This window comes from Nannobrachium achirus (assembly GCF_963921795.1).
Source record: "Nannobrachium achirus genome assembly, chromosome: 9".
NCBI classification, from domain to species: Eukaryota; Metazoa; Chordata; class Actinopteri; order Myctophiformes; family Myctophidae; genus Nannobrachium; species Nannobrachium achirus.
This window is the reverse complement of record NC_137818.1, coordinates 50,963,472-50,991,199: the sequence shown is the minus strand read 5'-3', so window position 1 is coordinate 50,991,199 and position 27,728 is coordinate 50,963,472. Positions and strand designations below refer to the sequence as shown.

The 27,728-nt window shown below is 42.2% G+C and overlaps 1 protein-coding gene across 1 annotated transcript in view; it reads right to left on the bottom strand.

Moving 5' to 3' along the window:
• Positions 1-27,728, bottom strand: part of prex1 (phosphatidylinositol-3,4,5-trisphosphate-dependent Rac exchange factor 1) — a 132,358-nt gene that overhangs the window by 90,340 nt on the left and 14,290 nt on the right. The window contains exons 2-6 of the mRNA XM_080733365.1: positions 20,225-20,290; positions 17,883-18,005; positions 6,149-6,253; positions 1,608-1,709; positions 46-207 (exon numbers count right to left, since the gene is read on the bottom strand). Of these exons, the coding sequence (XP_080589491.1) occupies positions 46-207; positions 1,608-1,709; positions 6,149-6,253; positions 17,883-18,005; positions 20,225-20,290 (558 nt within the window). The remainder of the gene's footprint in view (positions 1-45; positions 208-1,607; positions 1,710-6,148; positions 6,254-17,882; positions 18,006-20,224; positions 20,291-27,728) is intronic.

The following is a 27,728-nucleotide window of genomic DNA, read 5'->3' as shown; positions in this document are numbered from 1 at the left end:
GCTAGCAGCCCCTGACGCTAACGGCTATCCCCAGCCTCTGCTCACCTCCCAGCCCTCGATGTGGGACTGCAGCTGCTCCAGAGCTTCCAGCTTCTCCATCTGCCTCTTGGTCTCGTTGATGTTGGAGCAGACGGCCTTCATCACCTGCAGGGCCTCCTCCACTGCAGGGTAGTCTGCATGCTTCTTGGGGGTCCTCTTCAGGAGCTCCTACATGGTCAGGATGGAAGACACCAGAGGACTGAACTCTTATGGAGGAAAAGTAACATTCTAAATTCAGAATGATCCACTTTTCAAGACAAGAATACATCCCTGAAAATTTGAGGTGTTTTTTCTATCAATAGAGGGTATGCACGTGAAATCATCATCATACCCGGAAGTTATGCGGGAACGCCTACTAACTGGCAAAAAAACTACTTTCTGGCCTTGAAAGCCCATACATGCAAACAGAAAAGTCCTATCTGATTGCGTTAAACAAGTTAAACAACGTTAAAATCACTTTGCCACTCGATTTGCCACTAGATTTGCCATTCACCTTATGCATGTGCATACCCTCTTTTACACACCTCATGAAGCCTTGAATTGAGTTTTTGTCGCGTTCCTAAGGCGATATTTTGATGAGCGGCAGAAAGATGCTAATGTCACCAGTAGGACTGGGAGACTCCTTAAGTCTCCTGCCGGAGACTCCGCCTGAAATGTATTTGGCTGAACAACTCCTTTAACTTTGAGTTTGTAAAAATGGACCCTTGCAGAATCCATGTTAAAACCATGTTAAAATGAACAGTCCAGATTGCAGGCTTATGGCAGTGGTTTCATGATAATTGAAAGTCCAGATTGCAGGCTTATGGCAGTGGTTTCATGATAATTGAAAAGTCCAGATTGCAGGCTTATGGCAGTGGTCTCATGATAAATGAACAGTCCAGACTGCAGGGTTATGGCAGTGGTTTCATGTTAAATTAACCCATTTAGAACGGGTAGGCCTACACATTTTATGTATCATTATTTTATGCTTTAACTATTGAAAAATAGCAGATATAGTGCCGCGCTGCGAGCTTGTAGATCTGCTATTTTTGAAAAATCGTGCAAATTTGAATTTTGACCCGATTCTATAAGTGTCTTTAGAATCCTTCTAAGATTTTTTGAAAAACCCTATGTTTCTATGTCAGCAATCTGGCCAGCCATCGTCAAAGAAAAGGTCATTTTCGCTTAACTGGAGCTCGGTTAGTCTGTTCTTGAGAGACTACTATGTCAGTGGTTCTCAAACCTTTTCATGTTGGCCACGGACCCCCATCTCAAAATATTTAGTTCCAGGGACCACCCAGAAGCAAAATTTTAGTTACAAACTTTCGCTTTGAAAATACATATATATTCAAAGATTTTCACGACATTTTCACGACTTTTTCAAAAATAGCAGATCTACAAGCTCGCAGCACGGCACTCGGTGCCGCGCTGTGAGCTTGTATATCTGCTATTTTTCACTGGTTAAAGCATTCAATAATTCTAGGCCTAAATGGGGTTAACAGTCCAGATTGCAGGGTTATGACAGTGCAGGTTTCATCATGTTTGAAAATAGCAGATCTACAAGCTCACAACGCGTCGCATCTCAGTACCTTCAGCAGCAGAGGATACTTGCAGATCCTCTGGATGGGAGACAGCAGGTAGCCCTCCAGGGGAATGTCAGTGCTCTTCTTCCCCCCCAACAGCATGCAGTGCTGAGGAGAAGAAGAAACACACACATATTGAAGTGAACTGCAACACATAGTCACGTTAGGACAGGGGTCTTCAATGTTTTCAGGCCAAGGACCCCTTAGTTGAGCGAGAGATGAAGCAGGGACCCCCACAACCTTTCATAGATCCATAAAGTTTCATCGTTTGACAGCACAATTATCAGTATTCCTGTCAATTTGTGTTTTTAGATATTTAACCACTTGAACCGTCAATACTTAATAAACTTGACCTTTCACTCTGTACTTAGTCTGCTCTTTTCCCCCTCTACACCAAACCTCTTGCCGAAAATAGCCGATCTACAAGCTCAGTTGTGAGCTTGTAGATTTGTTATTTTTGGCTAATGTTCTCAGAATATGGATGCTATGGTTCAAGTGGTTAATATAAAAAAGGAGAAAAAAGGTTTCTATCAGACAAAGAATTGGAGGACCCCCTGAAGTAACTCTGAGGACCCCCTAGGGGTCCCGGACCACCTGTTGAAGACCCTTGCGTTAAGACAATGGGTTTAACCCTGATGCTGATAGTTTACTTCGTCCTGACTTCATTATGGCACCCAAGCAACATTATCCAACACTGGCGATGACGCATTTCAATGTTCTGTAAAACCGACGGTAACTGTCGTTATTGTGCAAATGACAACCAAACAATTTGACTTCATTCCAGTTGACCTACTTTAAACCAACTTTCACTTCACCTTTCACCGCCCTCTCTCCTACACTAGAAAACTTCTTTCAGTTTCAGTTCTTTTCACTTCTGTCAGTGACACAGAACACATACAATTCATAACATGACTGCTGGTTCAAGAACCATCATATTAGGAGGACAATGATCTATTGAACTGAAACATTGAAAAATGAAAATAATCTGTGGTTTGATGGCCAGATCAGCCTGGGTATCCTCTCCATCCTGTTGTGACATCAATAATTAGCTGAATCAGCTTTGTAAGCCTGAGTCACACAATCCTCTGCAATATAATAGACTGAGCAATTCATTCATTCATTCATTCACGTGTCAGTTAATGTGGTAGTATGAGTTGTCACAGGTAGGGCTGTCACAATTATTACATAACCGTCTAATCGCAATTATTTTACACCAGTAAGACTCCCTAATCGGGAGATAAGCGACCGTAGGTCACATGTATACACAAAGAGTAGGGAGCAGTGTCCCCAAAAAATGTGGAGGGATCCATGTTGATGACATGAGTGTAGACATACTGTGTAGCGAGTTTCGTGATAATAGGGGAAAAATTGGAGGAGCAGTGTCCAAAAATGTGCTTTCAAAAATCGGCCTGAAGGTGGCGCTATATGGGACAGATCCATGTTGATGACATGAGTGTAGACATACTGTGTACCGATTTGAGTGATTTTAGGGGCAAAATTGTAGGAGCAGTGTCCAAAAATGTGTTTTGCAAGAATCGGCCTCATGGTGGCGCTAGAAGAGGGCCATGTGAGAAATGAGGGGTGGGGTCTCCGCGCCGCCGAGGCGGACGAATAGGTACCGGCCCCGGCTCTCCCAGTCGCTCCTAGCCCAAGTTACGGCATTTTATGTGCGCTGCAGTGGCAGGGGGTCCTCCACTGGGGGCGCCACCACTTTTGCATCCATTCTGGAGCACCAGGAGTCGGTGGTCCAAGGGAATTCCCCGTGAGCAGCCCCGTTGGGGTGGTCATTTGGTCATTTTTGCACATTTGGTCATTTTTTACACCTGGGGGTCCCTGGAGCTCCGGGGGTCCTTGGAGGTTGTAGTTTGGCAGGCAAGGAGTGTGTGCGCAAAATCTGGCATGGATCGGGGCAACGGTTGCGGAGATATGAGCAGGGCAAAAGTGTGACGTGTGACTGACTGACGCACGGACAGCCGGTGGAGCTTTTGATAGTAAATGCGGTCGCAATAACCGCGATTATTTTTCATAATTGTTTCCATGTTGAAAGATGTTCATATATATTTTTTCAAAAGTCCAAAATAGTGGAAATTGCAGATCTACAAGCTCGCGACGCGTTTTGTGAGCTTGTAGATCGGCTATTTCCACTACCAATGTTCTTTTTCAAGTATAAAGTTGTCAAATATGTCAGTAATTTCTTTGTATATTTAAGTTTAATGTGTCATAATTGCCATGTGCAACTTCAAAGCCTAAAAGCCAAACAGAAATGTAATTGTCAATGACAAAAACAATTAAACCGTTAATCGCAGTTATTTGAGTGACAATTAATCGTCATCTAAAATGTCATAATAGTGACAGCCCTAGTCACAGGACTCAGACAGAACTCTACAATAAAAAGACAATTCACATTACAATCTTATTCAAGATAACTGCAAAACCATGTGTGTGCACTGTACTTGCTGCGCTAGTGAAACATGACCCGAGCCACTCCCACACATCACTCTGGCAACACAGTGGTGGTGGAGGAGGCCCCATCTAAACCACGGCTAGGGGCCTCTGTGGAGGAGGTGGCAGGCCTGTCACAGGGCTGTTGTGTCACACTGTGCCAGGAAAACAGCCTCTTCCTGAGGCACCTCTTTAGTCTCCACCACAACCCCAAGCATTTGTACCTTAATTGTGCCTTTTTTAATGGCATAGTTGTACAGTATGTTGGTTACTTATCATTTAGATTCGTTTTTTAGCTTGACTACAATTGTTAAAAATTCAAAATGGTGTTTTTCTAAATAACCGTTTCAGGCCACGACCCCTAAAAGACTCATATTTCAACTGGGGACCCCCCCACCCTGACAAACACTTGGAATTGTAGGAGTTGGCATTACATTAGTTTGACTACATCTTGTCCCATTGGGAAAATAGCAGATCTACGTGCATTGCGAGGCGTTGTGTGCGAGCATGTACAGTATTGTAGATCTTCTATTTTCACAATTGTGGCCTCTAATATTTGACAATTTGGCCAATGTTTGACAAGAGGTACAAAAAAGGTCTTAAGTCCTTAATTTGTCACTTTAGAAATGTGCAGATGCCAACACTTATAGGCCTACTGTATGTTGGTCTGTTGACTGTACAATATTAACATTACGCTAAACATACTAGTTTCTACAAAGCACTACATTGCACCGTACTTAAATGACTCTTCACCTGCTTACCCTGATCTTGCACTAGTAAGTCCCTCTGGATAAATGCCTACATTTTAAATTGGAATCGTAAAAAGAATCCTAGTCCTGCGAGTCAAAACAAAGCAGTAAAAGAACCCCATCATGCAACGGCCGACAAGTCAGCCTCAAGACAGCTGGCTGGCCTATAATAACGCCTTCAGATTACATCAGACCTGAGCTCAGAGGCCCCGTTTCCCCGCGTACATTGTCCAGGACCCCCCTGGCTCATTGTCCAGGACCCCCTGGCTCATTGTCCAGGACCCCTGGCTCTGGTGTCAAAACATGGAAACAGCTGTTGGCAGCACCGCCGCGGGAGCGAGAGAGAGGCGACCTTGACGGCGCTCGCATCCTGCGCTTGAACCCCAGCAACCTCACGGACAAGTTCCTGCCCTCATTAAAGTGTAAACATTGGAAACGGAGTTGACGTGATGAAAGGATGCAGGAGAGGACGGAAAAAGAGGAAGGGAAAGGGTGAAGGAAAGGGATGTGGGGCAGAGGAAGGAGGCAGTAAAGAGGACAGGAAATAAAGAAGTGTTAAAAAACAAAATAGCAGCGTTGCTGTTGGTTTTTTTTATGGCGGTGAGCAACACCAATGCACTACAATGAGTATAAATTAGGCTAATTAGAGCAGGGGTTCTCAAAGTGGGGTCCGGGGACCACCCAGTGGTCCTTGAGGGATTCCAGGAGGTCGCCAGTGTAACGGAGGTAATCCGAACCTCCCCACCTGGAAAGTCCAATATCTTAACCATTACTCCAAAGGGATATCCCTATGGAACAAGGGCAGATACTAGACTTTTGAGGCTTCAGGCTGGGGCTGCGACTCTCTCCACCACACCAGCAAAATATGTTAATGTAGCATCTAAATAAGTTTAACCACTCTGACCCCATAAATATATAGGCTATTTGAAAATAGCCAATCTACAAGCTCACAACATGTCACGTTGTGAGCTTGTAGATCTGCTAAATTCAACAACATCTCTTTTATGGGGTCCCTGGCACAAGATATTTTCAGATGGGGGTCGGCAGACAATTACATATTAATGTGGGGGTTCCAACTTGAAAGGTTTGGGAACGACTGCATTAGAGCAGTGGTTCTCAAAGTGGATTCCAGTGACTCTGTGGGTTCCTTTATGGGGGTCTAAATTGACCCATACAAGTCTGTAACTGACAGTGTACAAATGGAACCAAATGGACCCTTACGGGTCCATTTGGTTCCATTTGTACACTGTCAGAGTTAAGGGGAGACCTTGACATTTGAAAGTTTGAGAAATGCTGCATTAGAGGAATGGTGGAAACACAAAGCTTTGAGATGAAAGCGTACTGTTAAGTTCTCACCAGGAGGAAGGTCCTGATGTGGGGGATCTTGTTGAGCTCCACTAGAAGTCGCAGAGCCTTCTCATGGTTACTGCAGTATTCCCCGTACACTGAGAACCTCCCCTTCTGGAACACACAGGACAGGTCAAACACACGTTAGAACGCCATAAATCATGTAACATCACAATGAGATGTTTAACCAATAAACACATGGGTTGCTGTCCTGGGCACATCATCAATAGGTGATCATTCGGCAGAGATGGATGAATATTCCGGAAAAAATGGATGAATACCCGTAATTGCCGGACTATAAGCCGCAGCTTTTTTCCCATGTTTTGAACCCTGCGGCTTATACAACGGTGCGGCTTATATAACGATTTTTACAGCTAACGGCCAGTTAGTTCGTTTTAGAATGGACTTTAACAAGGATTTATATATACATTTATACAGCTAACGGCCACCAGGTGTGCTCTAGCGGTGAAGCAGGAGACACCTGCGGCTTATAGTCAGGTGCGGCTTATACATGTAAACATTTCTTTTTTTCCCTAAATTTAGCTGGTGCGGCTTATATTCAGGTGCGGCTTATAGTCCAGCAATTACGGTAGGTGAAAATAGGTGAACATTTGGCAGCAATGAATGAAAATTCTGCTAACATTAGGCAAAAACAATAGCATATCTACAAGCTCAGAATGCGTCGCAACACAGCTACAGTATTTATGCAATCTGATGCACAACAAAGCATACAGGGTCTGAGAGGTTAAATGGCTGGCAGCACTTGTACTTCACCGAGACGAGAGAAAGGGAAGACGACAGCATAGGACACAGACCAGAGAGCAGGTTCACTTTACATGCTACCGTTCAGCATTTAAAATGTATCTACAATACATACAGTATATGTTTGACGTTTTAAAGCTTCAATCCATTTGTTGTATCATCATCGTCAATCTTACTCATCTGATGGACAGAGGTTTGCAATTGCAACAAAATGGTATAAGCTCGGATTTATTTCATCCATAAAAGATTTCATAACACCATCATTTTCGCATTTTTGCATTTCATAGAAAATGCTGAGGAAGGCCTAAGGCTGAAATGGTTTGTTTCCTTCTGCATTATTAATAGAGTTGCAACTTATTTGCCAATGCTGACGTCTTAATTTGCCATTTTTGTGCATTTTATTATAGCCTTATATCTGGTTCAGACAGCAGCCCTGCACTATAAGCATTGATAGGGATATACATTATAAAGACATAATTGCCTCCCATAGGCATACACAGGACTACATAGTTTTATACATAGTGTTTTATATATGAGACTACCGAGTACACTAAAGCCTCAGCGGGAATCCTTTCTGCTCTAAATCACGGCTGCAATTGAACCCTGCTACTCAACAAATTACATCTTTACAAATACTAACCTACCACTTTATTCATGAGATGGCGGCTAGATGGTCAAATCAAGTGTTCTTTAAATAGTTTACGTGCTTCTCACTGTGACCCTTTCATTTCCGAAAGGGGCGACTTTAAACGCAGAGCCCGCTCGGAAATAAACCACTCACACCCAGAATAACTCAAAGAGTGCGTTTGTCCCTTAGATAAACACAGGTTTCTTCCCTTCATTCTCCGTGAGTGGAATGTTCTGAGGGCGTCTGGATAAGAGGGCAATATCAGACATAACCCAATCACAAACAAGTCGACCCACAATGGTTGTTTTTCAGTGGGAGCATAATGATGTCATTGTGGGTTCAGGCTCAGCTGCTCCAGTGCGAGATGCACATATGGAACTCCCTGCTACCTCAGACCTTTTAAAAGGAGACATGATTCAAAATAGCCTACACGTGGATGCATAAATGTTACACGCATTGGTACAAATGTGTTTTAACGTTTGAATGATGCACGTGTACAGCATTAACAAACAATAATATAAAACCTTACTGGTGTGCCGATTACAAATACTGTATGTAGACGTTTATATACATTTTTTAGTTATTTTAGTATTTCAGCATGACTAGTGATGCATTTTGCATCAGCAGGGATGTAGTGGGGGGGGGGGGGGGGGGGGGGGACGCGGGGGTACGGAGTGCCCACACTTCTCTCAAGTCAAGTCAGTTGATATTATATTTTCAGGTCGTTCTGACTCAGCAATTGGTTGAAATAGGCTCGCTAGCCGTGCTGAAATGAGCATGACTAACAGCAGATGGTAATATAAGATTTGAAAATGGATTAATTAATTGGAAATATCAGTTGTGGAGCTATTTTGCATGGGAAGTTTGGCTGATGATCCGGTCATCAAATTATTGGTTAAGAACCACTGGTCTAAGGCTATTTCTGCCGCCGCGCAGACCCGTTTTAAGCCAGCGAAAACGTTATGTGCACGCGCACGGACACACGTGCATGTGCGTGCACACGCGGTTAGTGCCCACACTTCCAAATTTAGCACTACAACACTGATCATCAGTGATGAGTTTTGCATCATATCGCATCACTAGCACATGCTGAAATACTAAAATATCTCAAAAAACAGGATTGTGTTGATCGTCGTGTCCCACACAACAATAAAATAAGATCGGGTTGTCCCAGAGGTGAAGTGGCCCTTTAGGCTTCTGTGGCAATATGTTGCAAATCCATACAATATTTACTTTTTGTTTATTTGGACGGGACACTGCCTACTAATGAACATCACATAACAATGCAACGTAAACATGCAGGATTTAGCAAAGATGATGTATTTCTGTGAAAGCATAGTGTGAAGAAGTTAGTCTCTGCACCAAAGCTATCATGCTGGCAGAATAATGAGGAGCCAGGCTTTTGAGGTGTGGAGAGATTAATTAATGATGACTCCGTGTCTTTTGTCTAATTTTAGAACAGACATTCTAACTTGTGCTGTAGGCGGGCCAAGAATAGTCAATGTCCCTTACCGAGTGGTTCTCAACCTTTTCAGACCGCGACCCCCAAAATAATCATATTTTAACTGGGGACCCCCTACCCTGACGAGCACTAAGAGTTGAGGCATTACATTTTGTGTACCACGGTTCTATTGTGAAAATAGCAGATCTACATGCTCACAACGCCTCGCAACGCGAGGCGTTGTGAGCATGTAGATCGGCTATTTTCACAATTACTGCCTCTAATATTTGACAATTTGGCCAGTGTATAATTTGTCATTTTAGAGGTATTAAAAAGTCCTTAAATTCTAACTTCAGAAATGTGCAGATACCCTCTATACACTTATACGGTATGCTGGTTTGTTTACTGTTGTGAGTGAGAAAACAATGTTGCACATAAGTTAATCATCTGGGGACCCCTCAAAATAATTTGGCGACCCCCCTGGGGGTCCCGACCCACAGGTTGAGAACCACTGCCTTACCGAGTGACTGACCCCACTACTGTAGAAATGCACACAGTAGTACCACTTCCTCATAATGTATACAACCCCACAAACCAATTGTACAAAACACCAGGGATGTGTACATTACGTGCATCAACACATTTCTGTGTTCTGCTTTCTAGACACAAGTCAACACAGAACCACTATGCACTGAAATTATCCCACGGTCAGCGACCTGCAGGTCTTTAATATTTTACTGGGCGCACCAGTGACTGAGCAAAACGCAGTCAAGCTTTTACATTATTAGACAAGACAGAGATGCAGGGCTGCAGAATGCAGCCATTTGGTGCCATTTTGTAAGCTTTCCCAATGGTGGTTTAATTAGTCCCCTGTGTCTGTCCTATATCGCCTGAATACTCTACTCTGTACAGTACTGTGAAAAAAAAAAACAATGGAGTTTGATGTATGGGAAACGTAATGCTTATTTCAATGCTTTTGCTCATGATCAAGAGGATCTAATTCAACATGACAATGAAAACACTGTTTCATGACGTATCCAGCAAAAAACTAGATTCAAATAATCCATACGTACAGTATAACGTCATCCTATCGAATGCCTACAAGTTGAATAATTTACACCGAACAGGTGCAAATGATTAGAGTGTCATTAGACACATGGTCATATGGACGCAGGGGTGTCGCACCAAATTCTGGGCCCTGGGTACAAGGATTCCCTGCGGGCCCCCCCCCCCCCATGAATGTTCTTCACAGGGGGAGGGGGTTTAACCAATTTAGACTGGGAACGCATTATTGCGCGTTATTTTGTGCTTTAACTATTGAAAAATAGCAGATATACAAGCTCACAGCGCGGCACTCAGCGAGCTTGTAGATCTGCTATTTTTGAAAAAATTCGTCTTTGAATATTTCAAATCCTTCTAAGGTTTTTGGAAAAACCTATGTTTCTATGTCAGTGGTGCTCAAACCTTTTCATGTGAAGGACTCCCAAAATGATATGTATTTGGCCACGGACCCCCATCTCAAAATATTTAGTTCCAGGGACCCCCCCAGAAGCAAAATTTGAGTTACAAATGTTCGCTTAAAAAATACATATATTAAAGGATTTGCACACATTTTCACAACTTTTCAAGAATAGCAGATCTACAAGCTCAGTGCCGCGCTGTGAGCTTCTGTGAGATCTGCTATTTTTCAATAGCTAAAGTATAAAATAATTAAGGGCCCTAGTAACTCAGTCCCACTTTCCCCCCCCCCTTGTGACGTCCCTGCCTCATGTAATGATAGTAAACCATCTATAGTTGCTGCTCACTTGTGTGGTAACGTCATGCGAGATCAAAAGAGTTCCCCCGAGGACAGAAGAAGAAAAGACTGTTGATGTCCATGCCCAATTGATGGCTTGGGTTTCAAAGCCATGCATCTCCAAGAAATTCAAATTAATCATTCACACTGCTCATAAAGATGGTCTATAAATGGAGAGCATTTTAGACCAGAGCAAATGTCTCCAGGCCAGACTGTTTCCACAGAGTTTCAGCTGATGTTGGACACTGAGCGCTCTGTATCTCTGACACAACATAATGCATGTTGTTTTTTTACGCTCATAATGATACATTGTAAACAACATGTATGTTTTCTAAATCAGGCTGTAATTTGATTCAATTACAATATTACCCCTGGAGAATTGTAATTTGCAAAATTACAGTAAAATTGAAAAAGTAATCAAATTACTTTCAATTATTTAAATTTTTCTGTTGAGGAAGTACATGTGCTGTGTGTGAAACAAAATATAATGTCCCACAAAAAAGTCACACGCCAGCAGAAAAATGCCTTTTAAACAAAAGGGAGCTTAGTTACTAGTTCTATCTATGCCGTTGGGCAGACCATGTGCTTTATGTATGACATATAATTGGCTACTAATAAAATCAAAAACAAAAAAACGGTAGACATTTTGTCTTGTCAATCTCAGTGTAGTCTACCACCAGTATTTACACTATATACTAGGCCTGGGACGATTCACTTACCTCCCGATTCGATTCGATTTTGATTCATCGGGTGGCGATTCGATTTATGTCACGATTATAGATTTTTCTGTGATTCGAATCGCGATTATTGCGATTCTTTCCCACAGTTTACATTGCTTTTTTATATAATTTGAATGTAAAATGTTTAGGTGGTGGTCATACATAGGACCACAGCACTTTCTTCTCTCACACAACCTTTTTTGTGCAGGCCTGAGTGTGTGTGTGTGTGTGTGTGTGTCTGTGTCTGTGTGTGTCTGTGTCGCACTGTAAACTACTTCTGAGCAACGTGTATCAAGAGGTCAGGTCACCAATGACCTCTCAGAGAAGTTCAATAGAAGCTTAACAAGTGTCAATTAAGAGCCGCATTCCATCGGCTGTATTTCTCCTAAAAATATATATATTAAAAAAATCTAAAAAATAAATAAAATAAAAATTAATAAATAAACGATTCACGATTCACTTACTTCTCGATTCGATTAATTGAATCGTGGCATCAACATCACGGTTAATTGGTGAATCAATTTTTTGGCACACCCCTACTATATACGCAGTATACTGAAACCAATATGTATATATATATATAATGTAGTAGCATTGGAGTGCAGTGCAAGGCCAATCAGAGGCCAATTAAGAGGTGCTGACATGCCCTTAGTTGTCTCAAGGCACAGAAATACACAGTATTATGCCAAAACACAGACACACAGTCACCCCCACTTCTAACACCCCCCTTCCGAAGCCCCATTCCGAACCCTCCCCCCCTTCCTATAAGCATGAGCAATATTGCCCAGTATTAAATGAAGTAGTTTTTTTTACATGGATTTCAGCTAAATCAGTAAAAACGCCTAGCTCTTTCAGTGTTTAATGTGATATAGCAAAGCAGAAATGCAAACATTTACCAAATATATCATATGAATTGTTTGGTATTGAGTCAAAGTCAATGTATCATGATGATTTGTTAAGTTAAAATTTATATTAGTGTTGTTTTTTTTAAACCAAATATCCACCGGGTCAAAATGACCCGAACAGAACGAAGGTGTAGTGAATCTGAACAGAACTTAAGGGTTAAACAAAAGGGAGCTTAGTTACTAGTTCTATCTATGCCGTTGGGCAGACCATGTGCTTTATGTATGACATATAATTGGCTACTAATAAAATCAAAAACAAAAAAACGGTAGACATTTTGTCTTGTCAATCTCAGTGTAGTCTACCACCAGTATTTATACTATATACTAGGCCTGGGACGATTCACTTACCTCCCGATTCGATTCGATTTTGATTCATCGGGTGGCGATTCGATTTATGTCACGATTATAGATTTTTCTGTGATTCGAATCGCGATTATTGCGATTCTTTCCCACAGTTTACATTGCTTTTTTATATAATTTGAATGTAAAATGTTTAGGTGGTGGTCATACATAGGACCACAGCACTTTCTTCTCTCACACAACCTTTTTTGTGCAGGCCTGAGTGTGTGTGTGTGTGTGTGTGTCTGTGTCTGTGTCTGTGTGTGTCTGTGTCGCACTGTAAACTACTTCTGAGCAACGTGTATCAAGAGGTCAGGTCACCAATGACCTCTCAGAGAAGTTCAATAGAAGCTTAACAAGTGTCAATTAAGAGCCGCATTCCATCGGCTGTATTTCTCCTAAAAATATATATATTAAAAAAATCTAAAAAATAAATAAAATAAAAATTAATAAATAAACGATTCACGATTCACTTACTTCTCGATTCGATTAATTGAATCGTGGCATCAACATCACGGTTAATTGGTGAATAAATTTTTTGGCACACCCCTACTATATACGCAGTATACTGAAACCAATATGTATATATATATATATAATGTAGTAGCATTGGAGTGCAGTGCAAGGCCAATCAGAGGCCAATTAAGAGGTGCTGACATGCCCTTAGTTGTCTCAAGGCAATCAGAATGGAAGAAAACGGGACAGTCCACTTCTTCCTTTTCCAAAGGGGGTTTTTGTGGTGAAAGATCACAGCAATCGTATCAAAACGAATATATCAAGACAATCATGTTGATGTTATTGGCCCAACTTCAAAAAATTACCCAAAAATGTATTAAATTACTTTACACGGTACACAAATAAGAATGTAATTCAAATTACAGCAAAATTTAATTAAATTACATAATTCAATTACATGTAATTGCAATTGTCTCAACACTGCCAATTTGCCAGATGTTTGTAGAAAAGCTGTATGAGTAATATTTAATGTTTTGCAAAAGTCTGAACATTTTGGGGCAGCGGTTCTACTCTGGGATCCAGGCCATTTCGATTGTGCCAACGGTGCCCGAGATTAGCTGTTCACAGACGGATGGACACACACACACACACACACATACACACACATACTGACGGACGGACAGGGGGCAAAACATACTATAGTCTCTGCAACTTCAGCCTGGTGGAGACAACAACCACTCAATGTTTACAATGACAATTGTTTAGTGGACCAAACTTCATGCGTTGATGCACGGTTGACCTTCCAGGAAACCACTGGATTATAATATGTTCATTTCAGTAGAGTTGAATATCAACTTGCAGAGACTTGAGTCATGAGTCTCATGACATCGTGTTAATTCAACAAAGCAAACTTTGTTTTTACTATAACTTTCTATCACTCTCTAACTTGTACGTGTGCAGAGTCAGACACAAGCAAACTGTATACTCAGCACTTTAAACACACTGACATTGAAACGTTTTATTCATTCTAGAAATAATTAATTCTCAGTTCCCCAATCCTGTCACCAGAACAGAACAGAGATTAGACGACAAATAAGAAGGAAGTCATAGCCGGTTTTGGACATTTTCTACGTTAGTGAGCCCAAGGCCAGCACAATGACACTCATTAGGCTTTAGTGGAAGGTACAGCCAAGCAAGAGTAATGAAAACAAATGTCATTACCATCAATAATGTGGCAGAGACAGACTGTCTAACTATAAGACATTTTGTATTTTATTTTATTGTATCTTATTATACTAATTACTATACACATATTGCTGTGAGGTGGGATGGACCTTGAGGATTGTTCGAAATAATGCTAGTGGTCCGGCAGACCCAGAGAGCTCTCTAAAAAGGTTGAGAACTGCTTCTCTATGATAGATGATAGAACTGGCCCACTTGTGTTTCAACAATCCAGCTATTGATCCATTCAGTAATCTGGTGCACAGGGGTATTGACCAGCTTCTGGAGACCAGGGTAGAATGGAATGTGAGATCTTGCGTTCTCTGCATAATCCCACACCCATTGGGGGCGACTCGAGTCTCATGAACCAGGATGACTATACAGTATAGATTCTGAAATATACTGTATATCAGGGGTCTTCAACAGGGGGTCCGGGACCTCTAAGGGGTCCTCAGAGTTACTACAGGGGGTCCTCCAAATCGTTGTGTGATAGAAACCTTTTTCTCCTTTTTTATATTAACCACTTGAACCCTAGCATCCATATTCTGAGAACTTTAGCCAAAAATAGCCGATCTACAAGCTCACAACGCCTCGCACTACGAGGTGTTGTGAGCTTGTAGATCAGCTATTATAAGAGGTTTGGTGTAGAGGGGAAAAAGAGATGACTAAGTACAGACTGAAAGGTCAAGTTTAAGTATTGACGGTTCAAGTGGTTAAATATCTTAAAACACAAATTGACATGAATCCAAAATACACTGATGATTGTGCTGTCAAACGATGAAACTAGGCCTATACGGAATCTATGAAAAGGTTGTGGGGGTCCCTGCTTCATCTCTCTCTACTAAGGGGTCCTTGGCCTGAAAACGCTGAAGACCCCTGGCTTTAAGCTCACAAATCATTAGACAAACATCCAGGCTGTACCACTGTGACCTGTGAATTAAGAGTGGATCTGCGAGAACACTCTGTTCATGTGTAACTGGATCAATGTTTCTCGGAAACCTGCATCAGTGTTTCTCCTAACCATGGGTGGCAGAACTCTTCCAACCCTGGGTGACAGAATGTTTTCTAACGCTGGGTGGCAACAACTTGTCTTCTAATCGTGGTTGACAGAGTCTTCCAGGGACGTGCTGGCCATTGGGAAAAGCGGGACAACTCCCGGCCGGCCATTAGGAAAAAATGTAAAATAAAATGTCGGCCTTCGTTCCATTTTGGGGGCTGGGCGGCCAACAAAGTAAATCGTCACTGTCGGGCAGAAACCTCGGATGTATACATTTTTTCGCAAAGCAAAGCCCTGCTTCATCATATAAGGCTGTTGCACAAAAGTAGTGAAAACAGCTGATCTACAAGCACACAACGCCTCGCATGTAGATCTGCTGTTTTTTAGTTTAAATCATTTTTAAAATGATAAATACAAAACAAACGGTTTTGGACATAGAAGGTTTCCACCCGACAACGACGAAATATAACTCATGTACAGTAATTGGCCCACTGGCTTGTCACTTGTCATGATCTGAAATGGCAAATCTTTCAGTAGCAGCAGCGCTATAGAGAGAGATCTCTCTCTATAGTGCGCAATGAGGGCCTCTGCAACTCTTTTTCCCGGGCTGAATCAGGGGCCCAGCATGTCCCTGGAGTCTTCTAACCCTGGGTGACAGAAGAATTTGGGCAAAGGCCAAGGGTTTTGGAGGCCACCAGACAGGAGCAATTGCTTGAGCAAAAAGGTGTCAAAGCCGATTCAACGAGAAACATTCGGATCCGCCTCCCCTTCCTCCTACGTTAAGTAGGGACTCGTTAAACAATCCCGCCGCTCTCCTTAGTATCCACAGTCACACCCACTCCAGGCGTGGTTAAGAAGCATGCAGAGGCCATGTGGGTTTGTTTTAGATGACCAGGGGATAGGCAAGCCATGTCGAGGCAACCCGTTCCAGAGAGGGGCATGGGCAATAGCAGCTCATTGTGTATTTAAAGCTACAGACATGGAAACAGCCTGTGCAGATAAGAACTGAAACACAGAGGGATATAGACATGCTTGAATGCATCATCTGAGTGGTATTTCCAGCAACTTCAAAGATCTGTTTTGGTGACCTCACAGACCTACTGTACAGAATATTAACTCGCTGAAAAGTAGTAAAACATGTGACTTTTCCATAGTATTGTCCCGTCATCTGTAGAGGCCCAAACACATTGTTGCACATGAGCCATCTGCAGGTCTGTGTCTAAAGTTTGGGAACCACTGCATTAACTTTTTAGCTCCAGACCCCAAACGGAGAGAAATTAGAAATTTTGCCCGGGACCAAAAACGAGTGAAAATAGCAGATCTGCAAGCTTGCGAGATCCGTTTCTTTGATTATTTTTTATTCATGAAATTCTTAGATCTTCAGAAAAATCTTTAGAAAATCTAATTGATAAAAGAATGTTTCAAACAAAAAATAAAGGGATGTTCACTCACGACCCACGAAAACGGATTCCAAACAGTGTCTTGTGAACATCAGACTGACCAAAAGACAGACAGACAGACAGACAGACAGACAGACAGACAGACAGACAGACAGACAGACAGACAAAGATAGACAGAGAGAGAGAGAGAGACAGACAGACAGAGAGAGAGAGACAGACAGACAGACAGAGCTCCACCAGTGCAACCATTGTCCCCTTGCCGAAGGACACACCATCCCTTCCTCCTCCGTGGACACACAGGCCCGTCTTTGTTGTTCCCCCGGGGCCAAGTGGGTTCAACCAGAGGGGAGAGGAGGAGGGGGGGGGGGGGGAGGGGGGGCTGCAGAGAGGAAGCAACAGAGAGAGCTGGAGGACAGGAGGATGCTTGGACTGGAGCCACAAGCAGGCTCTCTGTCTGCCTGACAGGATGCAAATGGGAGGGGGGGGGGGGGGGTTTGTGCATGTGTGTGCGCATGTCTGTGTGTTTGCATGTGTAGGGGAGAGAGAGAGAGAGAGAGAGAGAGAGAGAGAGAGAGAGAGAGAGAGAGAGAGAGACACACATGTACAAAAGGGGAGACTTAAGCCTAATTTATGCTCGGTCAAACGCGTCCCGTATGCAGGCAGCGCCTTGTGAGCTTGCGCGTATAAACCCGGGCTTAAAGCGGGGACTGTTTACACTGCAGAATTACGTGCTTCCCGACACCTGTGGCTACTGTTAATCATGACAAATTGTGTGTGTGTGTGAGTTTGCGTGTGAGCGTATGTGTGTGTGTGTGTGTGTGTGTGTGTGCGTGCGTGCGTGCGTGCGTGCGTGTGTGTGTGTGTGTGTGTGCGCGTCGTTTTAAAAGTGTGCCCATTATGCTTTTGTGTGTATAATGGGATCATGTATGGTTGTCAAAACTATAGAGAGATTATGTGAGTGTTGTTTCTCTGTGTGCGTGTGTGTGTGTGTGTGTGTGTGTGTGTGTGTGTGTGTGTGTGTGTGTGTGTGTGTGTGTGTGTGTGTGTGTGTGTGTGTGTGTGTGCGTGTGAGCGACTCACAAACTGGAGGAACACGTGGCCCAGTGCATGCTGGGCCTGTGGCTCTGGCTGGAGGCTGCTCTCCACAGCTGACAGCACCTCTTTGTGCACCTCCAGGATGGCCTCGATGTTGGAAAACAGAATCTGGCCCGGGAAGAATGAAAGAGGAGATTATTATGGAGAGGAGGAGGAGCGAGGGAACAGGGAGGAAGAGCAGAAAAAATGCACTATTAAAAACGTCTCCAGTCTGTCCACGCTTTGGCCAGGGCAGATATTGCACCATACTTGTGTTTGAGCTTCAGCAGGTGGTGGGAAAAGCACCCAAATTACTTATTTTTAAGTAAAAGTATCAATACTGCAATATAGAAATACTATCTGTTACAAGTCCAGAATTCACAAAATTCAGAATTCAGTAAATGTACAACAGTATTGGCATCAAAATGTACTTAAAGTACCAAAAGTAAAAGTACTCATTATACAGAATGTCCCATTTCTGTATCTTTATAGCAATAGCAGATCTACAAGCTCACAATGCGCCACGCCGCATTGTGAGCTTGTAGATAGGCAAATTTCAAATGGCCGAAATGGAAGTAGGGCTGAAGTGTTTAACTCATACTCTGCGATCCCCGTCGAAACCGTTATTTCCCGCTGTACCACGCTGCGATGCCCGTCGTTCCCGGAAATTTAATTAGCTTTAATCATTATGAAACAATTAAAAGTATGATCGCTGTATATGGCCGTTTCGGAGTCTTAGGCCCGCCCCCTAACTGTATCCTGCCGTATTTCCGGTTCTGACCGGATCTAGGTTTCCGTATCCTGTCCAAGGCCCAATCGTAGCTTCCGTCCCATCTGTTTACATTGTAAACAGAGGAAGGAGCAGCACGTTCATTTCATCGTCTTTTTTCACACGTTTTTTTTTTATTTGATAGCTTTTCGATTCTTGTGCCCGCCTGGCATATGATCCGCGCACATATCGTCTGCTATGTGCGCGAACGTGTCCACGTGTTACCATAGCGCACAACTGGCCGTTTCCAATGTTTTCTTATGTAACACCGGCGGCTACAGCAGGGGTACATGAGTCGCGCACAGATCATGCACTATGCGTGCACGTGCCCACGTTAAAAGGTAAGGACAATTTGGCAGCTGCTTACTACAGCAATGTTTAAAATGGCAGCAAAATTGTTAATGTATGTTTTGCAATAATAATCAAAATGCACAAAGTAACAAGTAACTAAAGTTTTCAAATAATTGTAGCGGAGTCATTAAAATATTTGCCTCTGAGATGTAGTGGAGTAGAATTAAAAGTACTGAAAACTGGACATACTCCAGTAAAGAACAAATATCTCCAAATTGTACTTAAGTACAGTATACTTGAGTACATGTACTTGGTTACAGTATTTCACACCACTGAGCTTCAGGCAGTACTACTTGTCAACCAGTATGTGTCGTACCCGACACCTAAGGTCTTCATTTCTTAATGAAAGAGTAGGAAGACCTCATCCAACCACTGCAGATGTACTATTCTATTAACATGCTTTATCATACACACTGGTTAAATTATGTATTATTCACGAACATAAGTTCAGGATTGCAGCTTTTAACCCATTCAGAACGGGTACACATTATTGTGTATTATTATTTTATGCTTTAACTATTGAAAAATAGCAGATATACAAGCTCACAGCGTGCTGTGAGCTTGTAGATCTGCTATTTTTGAAAAATCGTGAAAATTAGAATTTTGACCCGATTCTATAAGTGTCTTTTGTATCCTTCTAAGATTTTTTGAAAAACCTATGTTTCTATGTCAGCAATCTGGCCAGCCATCGTCAAAGAAAAGGTCATTTTCAATTAGCTGGAGCTCAGTTAGTCTGTTCTTGAGAGACTACTATGTCAGTGGTTCTCAAACCTTTTCATGTGAAGGACCCCCAAAATGATATTTATTTGGCCACGGACCCACATCTCAAAATATTTAGTTCCAGGGACCCCCCAGAAGCAAAATTTGAGTTACAAACGTTTGCTTTGAAAATACATATATTCAAAGATTTGCAACATTTTCAGGACTTAAAAAAAAAAATAGCAAATCTACAAGCTCGCAGCGCGGCACTCGGTGCCGCGCTGTGAGCTTGTATATCTGCTATTTTTCAATAGTTAAAGCATTCAATAATTCTAGGCCAAATGTATCTGTAGTGCGATGGTGTCGCTTGACAAAAAGAACAGATCTACAAGCTAACGTTGCTGCATCGTTGCATTTTGTTAGCATGCAGATCTGTTCCTTTTGGCATGCACCACCCTCTGACTATTATGTTCTCTTCGCCCAAAACCTTTCAATCAACTTCCAGGAGAAACATATGAAGCCATCATACCTTGACCTGCTCTGGTGTGAGACACTGCTGCTCGTCTGCAGTTTGCCGGATTCTGTGCAAAAATGCCTAGAGAGAACAAAGACATGCGTTCAGTTTATTATCTCGTCTTTGACATGGATAAGTAATATTGGATCATAGCTATAAACAAGATTGCATTATATTTTCGTACCACATGTTTGTACTCATATCCAGCAACTGTCCACTGGAGGCTTTTAAAAGATTGAATAAAACAAAACAAAAAAAGGACTCATCTGTGTTATGTTTACATTTGGAACAAATCGCCTATCTGTGAATGACACGTTGAGACTAGAGGTATTCAACTAATCTATCTAAAGTCAGAGCACTGCGTTCACAAATGGAATAAAAACATACTTAATCCACCATGTACAGACAAAAACAAAACAAGAACAAACACACTGATATCTCATGGGGAAAGAGCGTTAGATGTTTCATGCATGAGTTATTGTTTTCGCCCCCATATCCAAGAGGGACGGCTGGCTGTTTATATCCTATAGAGCGGACTCGAGTGATTGTGCTTAGAATTGCTAGTTGGCTGAATGTCTGTCTATAATATACTAGACCAGGTCAACCTGGTTGTGCCAGACCCCCTGTCTGTCATCATCATTTATGACATCATGCCTTTTGTAGGCATGTCATCATCATGTCATCATCATATATACCCTTTATATAGAAAACCCGGACAGACCGACATTTGCTTATGTAGGCCTACCCATTTCATGGGTCTGGCAAATACTAGTCGCGCCAATTCGGCTATCTGGCCAGTGATGTATATCGGACCTGTTGCACCAGACCCCAGCATGATAGTAAACAATGTGATGTCAGAACATGCCCATATATGGGCATTAGCAAATATGGGCATTCCCAGATATGCGCTTAATATTGATGACATCGGGACAGGGATCTCCATATATGGGCATAAAACGGACAAGGACGTAATTAATTTGCAAGTGTGACTCGTGATGACATCAGCGATCTCCATATATGGGCATAAAAGGGACATCAAGCCAGAGCGTGATCACAGTGACATCAGAGCATGATGTCAGAGCGACAAACCCACAGAACCACAGACAAACCCATAGAACCACAGACAAACCCTTAGAACCACAGACAAACCCATAGAACCACAGTGTCAGGCGTGACACACAGAGATACACAGACAAACTGTGACAGTTCTCATAGTAAACGCAATACATGGAGCAGAATATACAATATACAGCTAAAGTGATACAGGGGGAATGGTTGTTGTGCTGTCAGGTGATACAGGGGGAATGGTTGTTGTGCTGTCAGGTGATACAGGGGGAATGGTTGTTGTGCTGTCAGGTGATACAGGGGGAATGGTTGTTGTGCTATAGCTAAAGTGATACAGGGGGACTGGTTGTTGTGCTATAGCTAAAGTGATACAGGGGGAATGGTTGTTGTGCTGTCAGGTGATACAGGGGGAATGGTTGTTGTGAGGTCAGGTGATACAGGGGGAATGGTTGTTGTGCTGTCAGGTGATACAGGGGGAATGGTTGTTGTGCTATAGCTAAAGTGATACAGGGGGAATGGTTGTTGTGCTGTCAGGTGATACAGGGGGAATGGTTGTTGTGTTGTCAGGTGATACAGGGGGAATGGTTGTTGTGCTATAGCTAAAGTGATACAGGGGGAATGGTTGTTGTGCTATAGCTAAAGTGATACAGGGGGAATGGTTGTTGTGCTATAGCTAAAGTGATACAGGGGGAATGGTTGTTGTGCTATAGCTAAAGTGATACAGGGGGAATGGTTGTTGTGCTATAGCTAAAGTGATACAGGGGGAATGGTTGTTGTGCTATAGCTAAAGTGATACAGGGGGAATGGTTGTTGTGCTGTCAGGTGATACAGGGGGAATGGTTGTTGTGCTGTCAGGTGATACAGGGGGAATGGTTGTTGTGCTGTCAGGTGATACAGGGGGAATGGTTGTTGTGCTATAGCTAAAGTGATACAGGGGGAATGGTTGTTGTGCTGTCAGGTGATACAGGGGGAATGGTTGTTGTGCTATAGCTAAAGTGATACAGGGGGAATGGTTGTTGTCCTGTCAGGTGCTGCAGTGGGCTTGTGCATCAAGGGGAAGTGGCTTGATGACAAGTGCCGTTGCCAAGGAAACGCTAAACAGTCCCTGCTGAGTGCCTTGATGTGAGAACTGTCCATTTATAGAACGTTACAAACCACACTTTTAGCACTTTCAAGTTTGTTTGTGAAGTCGTGACATGAAGATTTGATCTGAACGGTGCTTTAGCCCATGCCTTTTTTCGTCACTCTTGTTTGTTAGTTTGTTGTTGTTTTGTTAGTTTTTTCTTTTCTGAAATGACGCATCTGGGTGAATCATATAAGAAGGAAGGAAGGAAAACCAAAACAAGCTACAGTAGGAAATTGTATTTTTCAGTCTCTTACAAGTAGTTTTTGTCCTAAAACCCAGAGGTCAGTCAGCCATGGTTTCCTCATCCCATTTCCAATGTGTTTTTTTTCTACCACAGGGTTTGGAATTGACAGAAAATAGTGTATGTGGTTAACATCAACTTAAGATAGTCTCATGTTGTGTTCAGTGACATAAATAACACCCAGGCCGTTAACATATAAACCATGAACGTTGCAGCTGTTATGTGTGTTTCATTACCTACATGAATTGCTCGTGTGGTTCAATCGTTAAAAGTGTGTTTATTTGAGGAGATAATGTCCACAGCCCGTTTTCTTAGTTTATCCCAAACCTAAAGCACGCACAGTAAAATCCTTAGTTATTTTAGACATTTGAAAGTGTACAAGTGAGAGTGTACAAGCAAGTGAGTGTACAAGTAAGTGAGAGTGTACAAGCAAGTGAGTGTACAAGTAAGTGAGAGTGTACAAGCAAGTGAGTGTACAAGTAAGTGAGAGTGTACAAGTATGTGAGAGTGAACAAGTATGTGAGAGTGAACAAACAAGTGTAACCAAATGAACCCATAGATTTGTATTTTCTACATTATCAGTTAAAGTTAAAATAATGAGCTTAATTAACCACTTTAAACCTTCTATTCCAAGTTGCAACAGCTAAATGATGGAGAGTTGGTAACCAAATGGACACTTAGAGATATTTAACTCTTAAGAGTGTAAAACCACTGACAGGTCCATTTGGTTTCATTTTACACTCTCGAGAGTTGAATTATTGTTAAACGTCTGCATTACTTAATTTACAAGAAGTCTACACAAAAAGAATGAAGAAGAAATGTTTATTTTGATCAATGTGTGCCTGTTATCTATCCTATGGTATCAATACAGCATGGAATTGTGTACAAAATGTATCCAACGATAACAAAATATTCTACGTTTTGGTTGTCAACTCATCAAAATATTGTGGTCCGTGGCTCAAATGCAGAATAAACTAGAAGCAGTGCTCTTCCGAGCACAGGTGTCCACCAGGCCGTGCGTCCTGGTGGTGCTACTGTATAATAGGCCAATGTAAAAAGGGTGGCATATGTTCTTCACCTTAGATCTTTCATGGCAATCTGATGCTGCATGCATGATTTGAAGCATTGTGTTCCAAAAATGAGTTTTGCTAAAGTCTACCTGCTGGTGGCGCTATAACAGGCCAATGTGAAAAAGGTAGCATTTGTTCCTTGACCTAGTGGGAATATGTGTGGCAAATTTCACGGTAATCGCAAGCTGCGTTGATGATTTGAGGCATTTTGTTCAAAAACGGAGCAATCCTGCAAGCTTTGGAAGCCAATATTAGCCAATCAGGATGGAATATGAAATACAGACGGATCGGACTTGATCACATGACTATAGAGATACTGTGTACCGATTTGCGTGATCTTTGGATAAAATCTCAAGGAGTAATATCCAAAAATGTGTTTTACATAAGTCGGCCCAAAGGTGGCGCTATAAAAGGCTGATGTGAAAAATGCAGGGCAAAGGTTTATCCTTAGCCTCTAGGGAATGCGCTTACAAAGTTTGAAACTGATCGGTGGAGTTATAGGTAAAACCACAAATCGGCCTGTTATAGCGCCACCATGAGGCTGATTTCAAAAATGTTAAGTGGCATTTCTTCTTCGACCTAGTGGGAACATTTGTGCGCGATTTCATGATAATTGCACTTTGCGTTTGGGATTTGAGGCATTTTGTTCCAAACGGCTCAATCCTACAAACTTTGGAAGCAAATCTTAGCCAATCAGGATGGAATATGAAAAATCGGACAGATCCGTGTCGATCACATGACTGTCGAGATACTGCCTACCGATTTGTAGGATTTTTGGACAAAATCTGTAAGAGTAGTGCACAGAAATGTGTCTTGCGAACATCGGCCACTAGGTGGCGCTAGAAAAAGCCCATTTGAAAAATTTAGGGGATTTTTGGACAAAATCTGTAAGAGTAGTGCACAGAAATGTGTCTTGCGAACATCGGCCACTAGGTGGCGCTAGAAAAAGCCCATTTGAAAAATTTAGGGCAGAGGTTCTAGATTGGCATCCAGGGAATGTGTGTGCTCACTTTGGCAGCGACCGGGCCAACGGCGACTGAGATTAGCTGCACACAAACTGCGAGGACGCACGCACGGACACACGGACGGACGGACGGACACACGGACGGACGGAGGGGAAAACATACTCTCCCCCATGCCTTCGGCTGGTGGAGACAATAATTAATGGACCTCGATATGAAAAGGGTTGGAAACCGAAATATACACCAAAATCTCAAGCTCTTTGTCTAATCTTCCCCCCAGAATACAGATGCTGGGATTCTAGTGGTTCATGATCCATTGTAGGATCCCATGGTGGAGTGGAGGTCACTTCTGGCTGTCGTCCCTGTAGTAACCTGTAGGGGGAGGCGGGGAGCAGACAGGTGATGTGAGGGACTGGCAGGGGAGGTGAGAATGACTGCATCCAGTCAGTCACCCTGCCTTGTACAGGAGCTCCCATCCCAGCCACATTCACACCCAAACAGTCAAAATGTGCAGCACAGATGTGGCAGTAAGGGGGTGGATGGAGGGAGTGGAACAACAAAGAGGTCCTTTCAATCCAACGTGGCTATTCTATTTCAGAGCTGTGTTGGCTGCATGAAGTGTTCCATTACAAAGCCAACAAGTTTATTTGGACAGAAACGGGAAGCTCCCTCTCTGTCCTTAGTGACGAGGAACTTTGTTGCCACTGGTTTGGAGAGCTGAGAGTGAGTTTATAACCGTATAAGACCACTGGTTCCCAAACACTGGGTTAGGGTTAGGGCTAACCCTAACCCTAACCCTAGGGCTGTCACGATTATGACATTTTACATGATGATTAATTGTCTCTCAAATAATTGCGATTAACGATTTAATTGTGTTTTTGTCGCTGACAATTGCATTTCTGTTTGGCTTGTAAGCTTTGAAATTGCACATGGCAGATATGACACGTAACCTAAATATACAAAGAAATTACTGACATATTTGACAACTTTATACTTAAAAAAGAACATTGTCAAATATGCCTGTCATTTCTTTGTATATTTAGGTTATGTGTCATATCTGCCATATGCAACTTCAAAGCCTACAAGCCAAACAGAAATGTAATTGTCAACGACAAAAACACAATGAAATCGTTAATCGCAATTATTTGAGCAAAAATTAATCACCATGTAAAATGTCACATCGTGACAGCCCTACACTGGTCCTTCACGATGTCCATTGGATACGGTACTTGAAATGACTCAACAGGCGGTGAAGTGGTATAATTGTTTGAATCATATATAACTGCACCTCTGTTTAACTTTGTGGCTGCGTTGCTCAACACCTTTCTGCTTGATGGTGACTCATCCTGATAAGGTTGAGTGAGGACATGCAGTAGCCACTGCATGTCCTCATAGGAATGGGTGGAAGCGAGTGGCTTGGTTTAGAAAACTTGACTTGTACTCTGACGGTCAAGTATGGCTTCATCACTCAAACTAACACAATAACAGAACAACCAGGTCTATATGTCTTTTGAAAGCTTGCTGGCATATTAACTAATGTGATTATATAATAGGGCATTAACGACTTGTGATTTTTGCATGTTGACTCAGTAAAAAGTTGAGTTGAAGTCGACTTTATCGTTTGATGACGCCATCACATCACACACGACCCCCCAGTTATTTTGGGGGGTCCCCAGATGATTAACTTAATGTGAAACATTGTTTTCTCACTCAACTGTAAACAAGCCAACATAAAGTTTAAGTGTATAGAGGGTATCTTCACATTTCTAAAGTGCTAATTTAAGGACTTTTTAATACCTCTAAAATGAGAAATTAAACATTGGCCAAATTGTCAAATATATAGAGGCAGAAATTGGGAAAATAGCTGATCTACATGCTCACAACGCCTCGCAACGCGAGGCGTTGTGAGCATGTAGATCAGCTATTTTCACTTTCCCTGGTGGGAGTCGACTTGTGTAATGAAGTCGACTGACTTGTCGACTTTTTCGTTAATGCCCTATTATATAATATTTATTGATAACAAAACAAGGCTATACATTGTGACAAGCAAGGCACACATTGTTTATGCACCTTTTCTGCTTAAACAACCCATCTGCAAGCAGATTTGCTCAAAGTAGCAAAGAGCTCATTTCAGTGTTGAGAAGATGAACACATTAAGTGTTAATAAGATGATCCCAGTCAAATGAATGATTCATTGTGACTGCACCAAGAAGTCACATCTGCTGAATGGAGCAGAATACATGAGGGGTTTGTTCTGTTAGCACAGCGGAGAAGGACTGTTTATACTGCAATCCCACAGTAGCAACACATTTGCCTTGTTAGACAGAATATTTAAAGCCCTGAAAAGCTGTTTTTGGCCAATGTTTGACCAGTTTTTATAGTATTGTTTGTTGATGTAGTGATGTCTTTATTATTTTTATTTTTTTGGGGGGGCGGGGGACAGTAAAAGGTCTTAAAAATCCTTAAATTGTCTCTTCACTGTCATCAGGGGACCACCCTAATATCATGTGGGGACCCCAATGGGGGTTCCGAGCCACAGGTTGAGAACCACTTTTCTAAAGTGCTCTGTTCATAGATGGTATTCACATTTACCAACTACACCTACAATATGAAATATATATATTTTTTATAATAGGATGTGTCACCTGCAATTCATACATTCCAATTTAAGCATACTGTAGGCTATATCACAAACGGGGTCGCATCATGTTCGGAGCTGGTAGATCAGCTATTTTTGCGAGACACTGTCACTGACTGTCATAAGACCAAGTACAAAATAAGGTAATTATCTATGGGGAAAAATCATGCAAAGATCAAATACAGGATATTATTATAGAAAAATAAATAGACAAGTACCCAGCTAAAAAAAGTAAATAAAATAAATAGACTGATGGAATGGGACACGACACTCCGGGGTAGATGGGCAGGATCTTTGGTTTCATCTGTTTGCTGTTCAGTGTTTGCGTCTGTATTTCTCAGGGTGCCTTAAATAGTAAGGCGTCATAAAATGAAAATGCTCGTTGTTTTTGCATGTTAAAAGAGCAGATGTTATTGG